Below are 14,334 nucleotides of genomic sequence, written 5' to 3' on the forward strand. Positions count from 1 at the left end.
CCCCCCTCAACGCCCCTTAATTTAAAAACATCACTTTTACCTCTAAAGTATTAATTGCGGTGGAATTTGTAGCAAATTTTTAAATGATCCACTAAACCGGATCTTATCTCTTTAGAGATTTGTCGCAAAACTCTTTCATATCCACTCCAGTCATTTCAGATTCTTTGCTACAGGGCTATTTTTCTTGAGACAATTGAAGTATTTGAAGCAAGAAATTTTTCTTCCCTAATTTCATCCTTAAAAAACAGTCCTTAAACGACTAAAGGTTCTATAAGCTTAGTGCAGCTTTTATTAAAAATATTTGTCCCACCACTACATACTGCTCCTTAAAAATTATTCATTTCCTACAGCCTACACAAGTTGCACGTAGTTATAAGCACTTATTTTTTAGTTCTTTGCTCGTGCATGCTTAGCTGCTGCTGCGGATTTATGGCCTTTTTGCTTTGTGACTATAAAGACTAAAATTTTGGCAAACTTTGCCCACGTTCACTAAATAATTTTACTTTTCCGCCATTGTGGTGCTTTAATTTCAAAACGAACTCTGCCATAGGCGCATAAAAATATCAACGTCGGCACAAATACCACTTTCAACCACTTCTATTAGCCGCAATTTTTTAAAAATAGTCTCACGGCACTTGACAAGGATTAAGTTAAGCGCCACCACAACAACAGTTAGTTGACTGTTGGAATGAGTGAGTACGTTGGGAGCGTGACACGCAAAAGTCAGTGATTTAGTATTTTTTAGCAGCAATTTTGGAGAGGGTTGCGCACAACAAGCAATGCTCATTTGAGGGGCAAAAAGTTTCTGTACTTTTACATTTGTACAATTGCTTGGCATAAATACGAGTAAACACGTACACGCGTACATATTTATTTATTTTTAAATTCTTATTCATTTATTTGTGTGTGCGTACGTACTTGTAGCGTCTTTGCTTGAACTGCTGCAACCAACCCACTGGACCCTTAGTAAATGTCAGTGACGCTGTCACATCTTTTCTGCTTGTTGAACTGCTACTTGTAAGGACTATTTCAATTGCTTGTCAACAGTGTGAACGCATTAAAAATAGTTACAACCGAGTAGCTTCTATAAATGCGTTATTTTCTTTGTGCACAGTGAGAGGCAATAAAATTCGCAAATAAAAAATGTTATGGATTCATTTTAAATGATTCTATGCTATTTTAATTACTCTCGTCTCACTTTGCTGAGCATTCCAAAACCATTTCAAGCTCTGGATTAATTCAGCTCCAATTTTCGGTAGTTTACGTTGGATGCAGTGGTCCAATTGAATCGGAAAGAGCAAGTCAGTAGACACATCATCTTATTTACAGTTGACTTGGGTAACTAAACAAGATTCCAAGGATCTTTGGTTCATCAATTTAAAACTTACTTTTCAATTGCCCTCTTCGCACAAATTTTAAGAAAAGGGCAGTGGAAAGGCACATTTTTTGTGGAAAAGAAAACGCCATTAACATGGAAATACTTATCGAATTTTTTCCTTGGTGCAGCCAAGACATGCTTTCGCCTTTGTCTAAAGAGAATGTGTGTCTAACTCATTGACGATCAAAAAGAGCTCTTCCACTATGCGTTTCGAAACAAACCTATAGAAATATTTTAAGCATAGTCTTTGGCACTCTAGAAAAGTAAAAAATTCATATAAATTAACGCTCAAAAAATGAAAAGGCTATTTCCTTCTAAAATTTCAAGAAAAAGGAGTTATACAAAACGATATTCCTTGTGATTTTGCTTTAGGTCTGAAAACTAAGCTTATGAATAGAAAAATTTATATATTGAATTTCGGTCCTTTTTTTAATATAAAACCATATTTTAATGTGTTTAAAATGAAAAATTTTATCGCGTGATTTTGTTTCTCAAATTTTGGCCTCCAGCGCTTATTTTTATATAAAACAATAATTTAAAATATAGTAGGAAGAGAAAATTTGGAATAGATAAAATATAAAACAATATTTTTATATATAGGGAAGCAAAATATCGACTTGTGCTACATCGCGTGTTTTTAGTTTGCAAATAGGCGGCAATCCTACTCAACAATGTTTCTGAATTGCCAAAAAAACAAATAAATTAGGGATTTTTAAAATAAATTTTAAGGTTATCTACATGTGTTATCTACGAGAATATTCGTTTAAGGTTGTCACCTATTCGAAATTAGTTACAAATTAAACACTTATGACCACAAAACTAGTCCAATGCCCATTACTTGACACCCAAAAGTTCAAAAAGGATATGCACTTGTAGCAAAGCTCGGTCAACTTGATATTATAGAAACGAAAACCAGGCTACTGGAAAACGTTCACTAAATTGGCCTTTAAATCGGATAAAGTTATTAGTGCGATGTGTAAAATCGAACGCATGTTACTTTAGGTTGCGACTTTTTGTAATCTTCTAACCCTTGTTTAGAGAAAATTTTTTTAATAATTTTTTTTTTAGGTAACTTAACTTATTCTGGTAAGATTTATTACCTCACTCTTTACCTTCACTTTAGTGACATTTTTCATTTAATAATGCAAGTATGCGTAGCCTTACTAACTAAAAATACGCCGTTGCTTACACGCAAAACGACTGGCAATGACAATTCGACTGTGAAGGACTCCTACTTATTCCGTTTTCCAATTATTATTTATGCTGATATTTCGTTTTAAGTTATGAAAATTATAAAAAAAAATAAAATGAGCCATTTGAAGTGCAAAATATGTGCATAGATTTATACAATTTGTTCAATTTACATTTTTTTTATTATGTTAAGGGCTGTGTAAAAGATATATTTTTCGTCATTTCTGTTGGTTGAAATGGTACTTTGCTTTTGCTGTATATTTTCTTGCAGAAATAATGCATTAAAGAAAATTTTAATAAAAGAAAAATTTCTTTTCCATTTCTTGTGCCTCATTTTCTATGAATTTGTCGTTTTTCTCGAGAGCTGCAAACAGCCCTTTATGTTTTTGTAATGGTTAATATACGAGTATGCCAAGCATTGATTACCATTACTGATTACAACATTAGATTATCTTTAATCTACAGGAATTTTTGAAATAATTAACATACAGTCACTTTGTGCTCATTGTTGAAAATTTTTAGTATGAGAATGACAGAGCGTATGAGTAACTTTATACAAAAGTTATAGAAATCAAGTGCATATGGCACAATACAATGAATAGTTATGCTACATGCATGTACTATGTATGTATACAGTATATAAGAGTACACACATTCACTTTATCTCTGTATCTCTGTATCTCATGAAGTAAAGTTTTCATTCGAATTATAAATTCATGCAAGTGCCAATTGTGTACAACTATCTGCTTTTAAAGACAACTACTCTGGACAATCGAAACTTTGTCAAGTAAGAAATGGCACTGATCTTCTTCAAAAGATTTCAGAGTCAATTGCGTTTAAAATTTAATTCTGAGCAGAGAAAATTCTCGCTCCAAATTCTATTTAAAAAAATAAAAAAAAAAATAAAAATAAATATCTGACTGGAATTTCGAGCCTGAATCCAACAATTAGGCTCGGTTCTTCTCAGAATTTGTTTAAGGAGCGACTCTTTATGGTGAAAAATTCTATTATTTTTTCTGAAGAATTGGTATGCATTAACCGGTCCACTTAATCCGCCAAAGATTTGTATCGTTGGCGTCCAGAGGAATTGACTGCTTTCCAGCGTTTTTGTGGGCCTTTTTAGTCCTCTCATATCACTTCCAAAACTGGCTCAAAAATACGCGTTGTGGTAGATTAAAATTAAAATGTCCTGTAAAATGAAAAAAGTGGTTTGTGCATCTTGCTATAGGGCCTCGACGATCAGATTTATCTTTAAAGCCGTTTTTTATGTAGCAAAATGACTTGTATTTAAATGGAAGTTTTGACAAAAGCATAGAAGCTGTAACATACGGCAAAAAACTAAGATTTTGTGGTAAGGTAGAGAAAATTCTGTTGGAATTTGTCCACCACATACGGATACTAATGTTTAGACAAATTTAGGTCGATACACAAAAATATGACAAAAAATAATAGATTTTTTAAAAAGAAGGCTTGACTAAATTCAATTTTTTAAACAAATACGTGCTTCTTTTACTAGGCACTTTTACTGTGGCTCAGCTCTCACGGATACATGAGTTTTTCGACGGAAGTGCATGTTATCTATTAATTAAGGACGACTTAAGCAGTTAATTCGAGTTAGATTAAAAAATTTGGTACTTTTTTTATCCGTTTAATACTTTTTTAACATGTCTCCCCCTTCTGCTACTTATAAAAAGTATACGAGGCCTTCTTGCCGACGAGAAGTATTAAAAAAACTTTTCTTTAGCGATAAAAACAAATATGTTTCTCAAAGCCTTCTTGTGCCGGACATAACAGACTTAGCTTAACGTCTGTTAGAAAAACTTAAGCAAGTGCGCCTGGGCCACACTGGAGAAGTGAGACTTACGTTACATATATATTTTGTCTCATAACCAATATACATACATATGTACATACATACGTCTGCTTTTGCTTCAGGTTATATTTTTTGTCTTTTTTCATCTAGATCCCTACCTCTACCCTGTTCGTTCTAATGACATTTATGTTTTCCTATTCAACAATTTTTATTGAGCTCGAGGCCGTTTTTAATGAAAAACTTATTGTGGAAAAGCAACTATAATTGAAAAATGGTAGAAGTGATAGCTATTTCGGAAATCACCACATCAGACTTCTTTCAGTAGGCTTCGAACCGACGATCACACTGACTCAGCCAGTTGCAAGGTGTATTAAACAAGGTGGTGTTGGGGCGACAGCTGAGTTTTTCGCCGTGGAGGCCATTACCTCAAAATGATGTGTTTGTTGTAACTCATACCAATGACAGTATGGACATCAGCGTATAATTTGTTAGTGTAATTTTTTACTTATATACGGCCAACACCACCTTGTTAAATACGCCTTGGCCAGTTGCCTATGCACTGTGCTAAGTTCGCCTTGTAAATTATCGTTGCTTTTTCCACTTATTTTCATTTTTGTTATGCCAACACAATCAAGCGCAGCTATTCTGATGCAATTCACTTGATCATGTGGTTGTTGGTTTTGTTGGTTTTTGCTAATAATTCTATTTTTAGAATGTTTAACTTTTAGGTGTCCACGTCCTTAAGTTATTTGTTTTTGTTATAAGGCCATAAAATAACAAAAACAAATAACTTATGTTTTCCTTTATCTTCATTTTCATCTTTATACTCTATCGATAACAAAATCGATAGTAACATCCATCAAAATATCGATATCAAAACTGACAAAAATATTGATAACAAAACCGATAACAAATTCGATAGGATTATCGATAAAAATATCGATAACAAAACCGATAAAAATATCGATAACAAAATCGATAAAAATATCTATAACGAAATCGATAAAAAATATCGGTATCAAAATCGATACCAAAATCGATAAAAAAAATACCGATAACAAAATCGATACAATTATACATAACAAATTCGATAAAAATAGTGATAGCAAAATCATTAACAATATCGATAGCAAAATCGATAACCATATCGAAAAACCTTTCTGTAACAAAACTGATAAAAATATCGATAACAAAACCGATAAAAATATCGATTATTACATCGATAGTGGTGCCAATGAATCTTGCCAATACAAGCACAGGATGGCAAGGGCTAGCCAAGCCCAAGACATTGTATGTGTCTTTTTATAGACATTTAATATCCATACTCCATCGGAGAACTATATCTACTCAACTCAAATTATCATCACTGCAGCAATATACATAAGTACATTTTTTTCAGCTGTTCCACTTTCAATAAGCCATAAGCAAACCTTGGCCGTTTATGACACACTATGTCAAGTGCTTTTCTAACGATTCTATTATCGTAATGCAATTGCTGCTGTTGACTTTAATTAAGTTTCAATTGTAACAAACGACCAATAACGAGTAAGTTCAATAATCATTTGAGCTTATGGCATACATTTGCATTCGAAGGGGACCCAATTCAGGCATCACACGTGCAAGCTTTTGCCATTTGCTTGGATTTGTTAGCGACTATTTGCATTTGACTGGCTATGGCATATTCATACATAAGTATGTAAATGCAACGCTATGACCTAATTAACAACTCGTTTAAGACAAGCAAATAGAGTACACTGGTATTTGAATTCCAACTATTTTTACACATTGCTTAGTAAAGTCACAGATGAGCTGTAGGTAAATTCTAGGCAAAACAGCCTCTAATTGTGTTTGTTTAGGATGCTGATTAACCTAGCGCCATGCATGTTCACTTGTATATTCTCAACTTATAAGATTGAATATTAAAAAAAAACTGTAACAGGTCGATGCCTGTACACTATATATATTAAGGAAAAAATAATACTAGACCAAAAGAAGCCAAATCAACAATTTTTAGAATTTTTGTCTGTCTGTATGTATGTTTGTACGCGCATCACTCGAAAACTAATGCATGAAATTGCATGCAGTCATCATCGATGTATTGCTAGAGGCCTAATTTAACATATAGAAAACAAAAATTAGAGAGTTGCCACCTGTTTGAAAATTGCAGTTTAAGTAAGTTGATAAAGTTAAGTTAGTCATATTGCAAGACAGTCAAAAGAAAGAGTTCAAGAACCGCTACAGCCGAAAATATTTTTGTAGAGGTTGCCACATGTTTGAAAATTTTTATTTAACTTAATTTCGTTGATAAGATAAATTGAATATTGCAATATGGGTATCAAACTGAAAGGGTTTAGGAAAGTTTGCTGCCGAAATAATTTTTTAAGCGAGTTGCCAGCTGTTTCAAAAATTTTATTTAATTAAATTGATAAAATAAATGAAATATTACAATACGGGTGTTAAACAACACAAAAATACTTTCAAGACGCTGTAAAGCACGCCGGACATTTGCTAGTACTAAAATATATATTTTTCATGTTTAAATTGCGAAATTCACATTTGCAAAGCTTCTTCTACAACTACTTACAACACAATCCTTATCACAAATGAACCAAATTGCAGCAAAAGAACCTTTTTAATTGAATAAAAATACGAGTTACTAATGGCATTGAAGTGAAAATTAATTAACAACAGAAACAACAACAATAACAAGTATTAAATTTACAACAGAGAGTGTAAGCAAATCGCAGCAGTGTAGTCGATGTGATGCCATCGCGACGGGCGGGTGGCGGCACAGTGCGACGCAAGCACGCAATTGGTAATCTACGTCGCGCACATCCCGCCTCGGGTGCCACATGGAATGTGCAGGTGGTGCGCGGTAAAATGTCATCTAAATGCCTCTGGCATGCATGTCGCGCACTGATACTGGGCTTAACGCTGATGGTACTTGGCGCCGGTATGGCTATAATAGGTAAATGGATGGTGACGAATGCAAGAACGCGATTTTAACAAATTAAAAAAACGCAAACCCCTCGAAGCTGATTGTTGTTTACAATACCCGAATTTTTTCCCCTACTTGCAACAGGCTATTATGCGGACTACCTTTCTACGGGCTCTGAGCTGCGCGGCAATGCAACGGTGAGGGTCAAAAATGATCTAAAAGGTTTCCATCTCAACAACCTATCCTACGTTGGACCGATTGTGATGGGCTTTGGTGGTTTCATAGTTGTAGCTTCTTGTGTTATGACATTCGAGGCGCGCGACTCGGCGGCTAAGGTGGTGCCGGCGCGTTTTCGTGCCGGAACTGGCGGCAGTAAGTCGACGGTGCGTAGCAATCAGAGCAGCGCAACTTCACAAAGGCGTGCCATTGGTGAGTAGTAGTAATTTTCTTATATACATATGTATACATATATAGGCAGAAATTTAAAAAATTAAAAAAAATCAATCGCGCCTTTCAACACACAGGCATTCAACTGCAAAGCACGCGTTGGGATCAACAGTTCGGCGTATTTCGCACATCACCCGCCGAACCGCCACCTCAGGTCACGCCACAGCCCTTCGATCGGGAGGCGCTTACAGCCGAGCTTATCAAATTCTCCAAGTCACTCAGGTAAATATTGTGTATTGCATTATTTCATCAACTTCTTGTTAAGCGCCAAAATTTTCTACATGCAAACGCTTTGTAAATAACGCATATTATCTACACGCTTCCCGCAAGCAAACCATTTTAACCCAACCACCGCTCAGCTCAGCTCTGAATATTTGAGTTATATATAAAACAAACAAAAAAAATCGCTTTCGCTTTCATTTCATTAGCGCATCCGCTCGCTTTTCTCCACAACTACGACGCCTCACCCACACTGGTTCTGTGCCAAATCTCTCCACACATGTCCCCCATCCCATCGCTTACTCCACTAACCTCTCACATTTGCTTTCGCCGAATCACAAACCGCTCCTGTTGCTGGAACAAAAACGTAACCGACACCATCATCGGCATCATCATCACCACCACCACCACAACCACAATCGCAATACGCACACCAGCAGCAGTGGACGGCAGGTAAAGACGCGTGGGTCGCGCATTAGCAATAGTTTGGTGCAACGCAATACCCGTGAGAATGGTGGTCCTTGTGCGTTGCTTCAGCCTCCATCAACCAACAAACTGTACTGGCATGCAGCCTCTTTCGATGATGGTGCGCGTGTGGAAAAGCCGTTATCGCGAGCTACGGTAGCCGATATGGCGCGTCGCTCGGACACAGCTAAACGTCATGTGCTGGCACGACAAAAGCCCATCGAACAGGAAGAGGACAAAAGTAGTCCGCTAGGCAATCGCAGGTGAGTGGAAGTGAAAACGTTTTGTCACCTAATGAATGAAAGACTTATTCGCTATACATATATAAAATATCGAAAGCAGCAAACAAAAAATTGCTTTTCTTTTGTTTCCGAAAGCCTATGATGAGTTTAACTGTCTCAATCTCAGTCCTCACAACTTTCATATAAATAGATTCATTGTTTTTATTTGTTCTCCTCACAAAAATTCCTTCTTTCAATCTGCAGATCCTCTACAATGTCAGACTCATCGTATAGCGGCCGCTGGACGGCACGCTGCGCATCAATGGCTAGCCGCGCCTCAAGCATCGATTCACGACGCATTCAAGTTGATTTGCATAGCCCTGAGGTCATGCCAAAATCCATACTGCGCTCACCGAAGAGGTATAGTTCAGGACCATCGGCAACACCATCGGTGGAGAAGGAATTTAGGTAAGTGTACAACATTTATCATTTATAAAAGTAATTTTTTTCTCAGCTCGGCTGAGTTGGCCTGGAAAGGCACACTCGCACCAGTCCCAACGTGGAAAGAATAAGTGGTAGTAATCTTGACTACTTGGGCCAACGGGAATCGTGTCCAAAACCAGAAAATGTGGAGCTCCAAGGTATTTCTGGTAGAATATCGACCAGGGCTATTTGGAGGGCTATTCCTTTGCTCTCGCAGCACCTAAATACTCTTAATTCTGAAGGACATCGGCAGGAAACTCTCCAATAGGTATTCACGCGGTAATACTAACCTCTCTTATGCAGCTGCTTAGAGGACGATTAGGTGGAATTATTTCAAATTTCTTTTAAACTGACCAGCTTTTGCGTAGCTGAAGTCACAACGCCTTGGATCCAATTTTTCAACCAGCCTTGCGGAGCTTTCGTGAACTGATAGCTGTCGCCTGCGAAACTTTGTTCTTGGCACACAGCTTTTTTCCGCTATAGCTTAGCAGTTTTCTTTCGAACATAGTAGTATCACAAAAGGCTGATGCTTATAGCACAAGTGTGCCCCTGTTTCGTACAACCAACTAAATCTAGCCTAGCCTTACCTGATCTATAGCGCACAGATAACAAAAGAACTCGATTATGTACCCGAATACATACAGGATTAGGATTTTCCGTTAAAATTAAATGTCTAAGAGAAACTCTAGGAAACTAGCGCTGAAAACTCAGTTCAATCTTGAGGAACACGGTAAAAACTTTCCAAGGCTAAAAATGGAACTTTATGGAAGCTGGTTGTTAAAAAGGCCTGTAATGACAGAAAATATGCTCTAAAGGCCTTATTAACTATTTATTCCTCTTCAAGAATCGCTCCATGATGTATGTATGTTTAGGCTCTTTGATGAGCTGCATGAGATTCACATCGCCTCAATCTCTGTCGATCAGCTGGGCTTCACTCGGTGTTTCTAATTGGCGCCAGCTAGCTAGGAGGAACAATTGGCATGCTTTGTTGAACTCGGCCAAAATCGCTTAATCGCCAATCAAGAAAAAGTAGAAGTAAGTTGAGACTGAACTCCGTTACGAAATGGAACACGACTCATTTGAGTACCGGGACACTATGGTGTTTAAGGCAATGCACTGACGAACTGCAGTTCCTTGTGGCGTCCAATTCGATCGGAGCCAATTATAAAGTTAAGTATAGAAGAAACAGCCAGATATCATCAGAAGCAATACTAATATCTATAAAAAAAATCTATGTGTGTCCTGAAGAGGTTATGGAGGGACCAGGAGCCCGGATAAGGCTAATTACTGCACACAACCGATGGGGACAGCATACGTACATACCGTCGATGCCTTTGTATTTACAGTAGCGCAAAAAAACTACTTGACAGACGGTCTTTTAAGGTATCCAAACACCTATGTCCTGAAAAAAATTACAACAATTAGCGGTACGAAATCAGCCGTTAGATTACCTACAGTGATGGAAAAGTTGTTACAATCGTACTTTTATTTATTTTGAAAGTACATTCGGTACAAATACACAATTTTAGGTACATTTGTAACGTAGCCAAATAGCTTCTCAGGAACTCAGTTCTCATTTTTACTGACATTTCAATGCATTTTCTGGTGCAGGAAACTGGTCTAATAGCTTCCCTCCTTTGTGCAGAGGCATACAAATGATACAGAAGGGTGGTCAAAGTAACGCAACTGTAGTTGATTTCGCCAGATAGATGCAAAATATTTCTTTTTAAAACGTCAGATCGAACAACTGGGAGGAAAGTGATTCACCTTTTCTACAACATAGTTTTGTCTCGCGCTGCTCGAAGAGATTCTTTTCATAGCCAAAAATGTGTTTAATGTGTGTACAGAATTTGATATGGCATCGATGGGAATTGTAACCTCCTATTTTTCTTTATATATAAATACCTATTTACTTTTTATGTACATCTGTCTACTTTTAGGTAAAGTTTGCGTAAATTAGGTACAATTTTATAATGCAATTTTCCATCCCTGATGGAATATCAGCTGTAAAATAGGACCAGAAACAAAATTAAACATATAAACATATATCACAACACCCCTTTACATTACATGCTTAATATTTCGTGATGTAGATGTGTGATCTCGAAATATCGCCGATGACTATTAACCATCCAGATATTTCTCAGTACGGCCTTAGAGGGCAAGCCTCTACTACTACTCGTAGCGATTGAGATTAAGGCCTCAGATTTTCTAAATGTTAATGACAATAATTGCTGTGGTGGTACTCTGCTCTTTATGGATGATTCTGCTTAGCTGGAATCAAATTTTTCGAGAAGTACGGTAGTGCCAAGTGTCTTCACTAGTGGGAAATGAGAGTTATAGGATGATATGAATACCCTTTGTGCGACGGTTTCCCAGGTGATCGTAGTGGAACCACTTTTTCAGACTTTTACATATCTGTGTGGTGAGCTCGTCTACTCCCGTTGTATACACTCTTTTATAATTGCAACTATAAGTGATATTTTTTTTTCAAAATTTCATTTAAATGCAGAAATGCCTCTAGTAGCTCTAGGAGAATTTCTGCATCAAACATAAAGTTTCGAAAAAATGCCACTTATGTTTTTTTGACGGTTAGTGCTCGATATTCTTTTGTAAACTCATGTACATACATATGTATATTTTTAATGCATTTCAATCTTCATAAAAAATCTACTCTTGTACACTCGTCATTTCAGAAGCCAACTAAGCGTTTGTTCAGAGCCACCTGCAGCCATACACCAACTATCCGGTCAATCGAGCTTGGAACCTTGTTTCCCTGAAGAGAACATCGATAATACAGATGAAAAATCGCCTGCCAGCGTCAATGGCGTAGCGTTATCACCGGATGCGCTTAACGTTGCCATACAAACTGTTTCGATGACATCTGTGCACCAAGTAGAGGATTGTGCGTCGCCGCCGCCCCCTCTGCCCAAAAAATTGAATAGCATCCTAAAGAAGGCACGTCCCGAAACGCTTTCGCTCGCATCATCCAGCGTGAAACCCACTATAGCAAGTGAATTGAATAAATCGCTCTGCCGCAGCAATTCTTCGCGCACATTCTATCGACCAAAGTCCCAACTGCCTAACGAATCAGACGATAGTATCTTCTTTATACGTTCGTCAAGTGAGCGACAAAGTATCGATAGTAATGACCTATACGATTCTGTGCAGGTAATAAACGAAAGGCGAACAACGCTGTTGCGTACAGAGAGCGAAGCAGCGCTAAGCGGTAGCGTGCAAAAAGCTGGAAGCTTCTCGCTTTTAACTGAAATACCCGAGCGCGCGCAAAATAATTCGATAGATGTGGAAGATTGTAGTAATACTACTGGCGTTGATGACGCAACGATGAAGGCACAAAAAGAAACCACCGTGGAAATTGAGCCTGAGGAAACATCACTACCGTTAAATCAAAAGCAGGAGTCACAATGTGAACCAAAGAGTACATAAATCGAATGTAATGTATGTATGTATGCCGATGATCTAAATAGCAAATAATAACTTATTTATGTATATGTATGTAATGTAGTAGAAGCCCTTAGAAATAGGCACGTTTTATACCAAAAGTTCAGAAAACATAGGCAAGTACACACTATTTACTAGCGTTGGTATACACATACTTTGTTATAACTAGAAATGAAACTTCAATTAAATCAGTTAGTGAATTACGATTAACAAGTATATTTATTAAGAAATTCAAACAATTGTTTCAAACTAAGATAAAGTTACATACACTCCGATGCATTTGAATAGGGACAATGCTTTTTCTTGCGTTTCTTTCTGGGTTATTTTTCTTTTATTTAATTCAGGGCCAGAAAATAATAGTTATTTTCAAAATTTCAATTCTAAAAGTCAGTCGGAAAGAATTAGTCTTTTTAACATTTGTATATAGCAATGTGATGCTTGTTCGCCAAGGAATGTTAATTCTATATCATTTAATTTTTTTTTACTTTTATCAAAAAAGACAGCAATTAACCGTTATTTTTTTACTGATATTTTTTGTTTTTGTTATTTTTTTGGCCTTTATAAAAATTATATTCAACAATTTATTTTTTAGCACGAAAAAAATGCGTGCATGTATTAAAGAACAAATTACGGCAGAGCGTCATTAAAAAACGATTTTTAAAATCAACAAGAATTGAATAGGCTACAAAACTTCAAACGGAAATATGTGTACAAAATTTTAAATTTAGATGAAAATTTAATACATTTTTTATTTATTTATTATTGCTTTTGAGAGAATTTGCTTTTGTAGAATTTTAAAAGTAAAGCTTTTTGGATCACAAGGACGAAAAGATACTTATTGAAAATGTGCTTTTAATTAATTTTTTTTTCAAGCTAGTAAAGTAAGAAGGATGAAATTCTAGGTTGTGGTCGTGTTTATATTAATCCTTAACATATATTTTTTTCAAAAATAAACTTTGAAAACTTTCAAGGGTATTGAGGTATATGATTTTACAAAAACATTTTCAATCTCTATTCGTTCTTGTGCACCAAAAACTTAATTTTTTCCATTTCTATAAAATTTTTTCTTTTATTTGATACCCTGATTATTATTCTATATTGCACTAAATTTTTTAAATGTTTTTTTTTTTTGTTAATTAATTATACCCGTGTAATTTAAAGTTGTTCTTAAAAATCCTGATAGAGAAAATACTAAAAGCAGCTATACGAGTTTTGGCCACTTGAGTTTTTCTTTTTCTGTGGGAAATTGACTGTTGCACGGTAGCATGAACTGAATTTTAACTGAGAAATAATGGAAATTTATTAAAAGAAATATATCCGAGAAAAAAAGAGAAAAGGCATTTTCGCTATTCAAATATGTATTATTTAGGAAAGTGCAGTGCATTCTAAACTCTTGTAAATTCTCAACCGATTTAAGTTCATTTGAATTGATAAAAGGTGAGTTTTTACTAACACCAAACAATGGCGCTACAGCCTTTTCCTAATAAATAATTTAAAGAACTTTTCGATCCTTTTGAGACAAATCATTATTGTGGTCGAATGGCTGTAATTTTTCATAGGAAAATTATTATTTATTATAAGTTTCAGAAACGACACCGAAATCCTTGTCAATAACTAAGTATATGATATATTTTGGAACAAATTTCTGTCATTCATTGCAACCGAAGATGTCACAATAACAAAACCGGTTTGTTCTCAAACCAGTAGCTCGTTTCTC

The 14,334-nt window shown here is 36.0% G+C and overlaps 1 protein-coding gene across 1 annotated transcript; it reads left to right on the forward strand.

Annotated features, from left to right (window-relative positions):
- Window positions 1–7,009: 7,009 nt before the first annotated feature.
- LOC118753905 lies at window positions 7,010–13,076 on the forward strand. Its single transcript, XM_036488783.1, has 6 exons — window positions 7,010–7,350; window positions 7,465–7,749; window positions 7,845–7,989; window positions 8,196–8,714; window positions 8,937–9,140; window positions 11,852–13,076. Exons 1-6 carry the CDS (start codon window positions 7,146–7,148, stop codon window positions 12,600–12,602), a joined length of 2,109 nt encoding a protein of 702 aa, XP_036344676.1. The 5' UTR covers window positions 7,010–7,145; the 3' UTR covers window positions 12,603–13,076.
- The last annotated feature ends 1,258 nt before the right edge of the window (window positions 13,077–14,334 follow it).

Source organism: Rhagoletis pomonella, unplaced genomic scaffold, assembly GCF_013731165.1.
Source record: "Rhagoletis pomonella isolate Grant_MI unplaced genomic scaffold, Rhpom_1.0 Rhpom_scaffold_03035, whole genome shotgun sequence".
Taxonomy (NCBI): Eukaryota; Metazoa; Arthropoda; class Insecta; order Diptera; family Tephritidae; genus Rhagoletis; species Rhagoletis pomonella.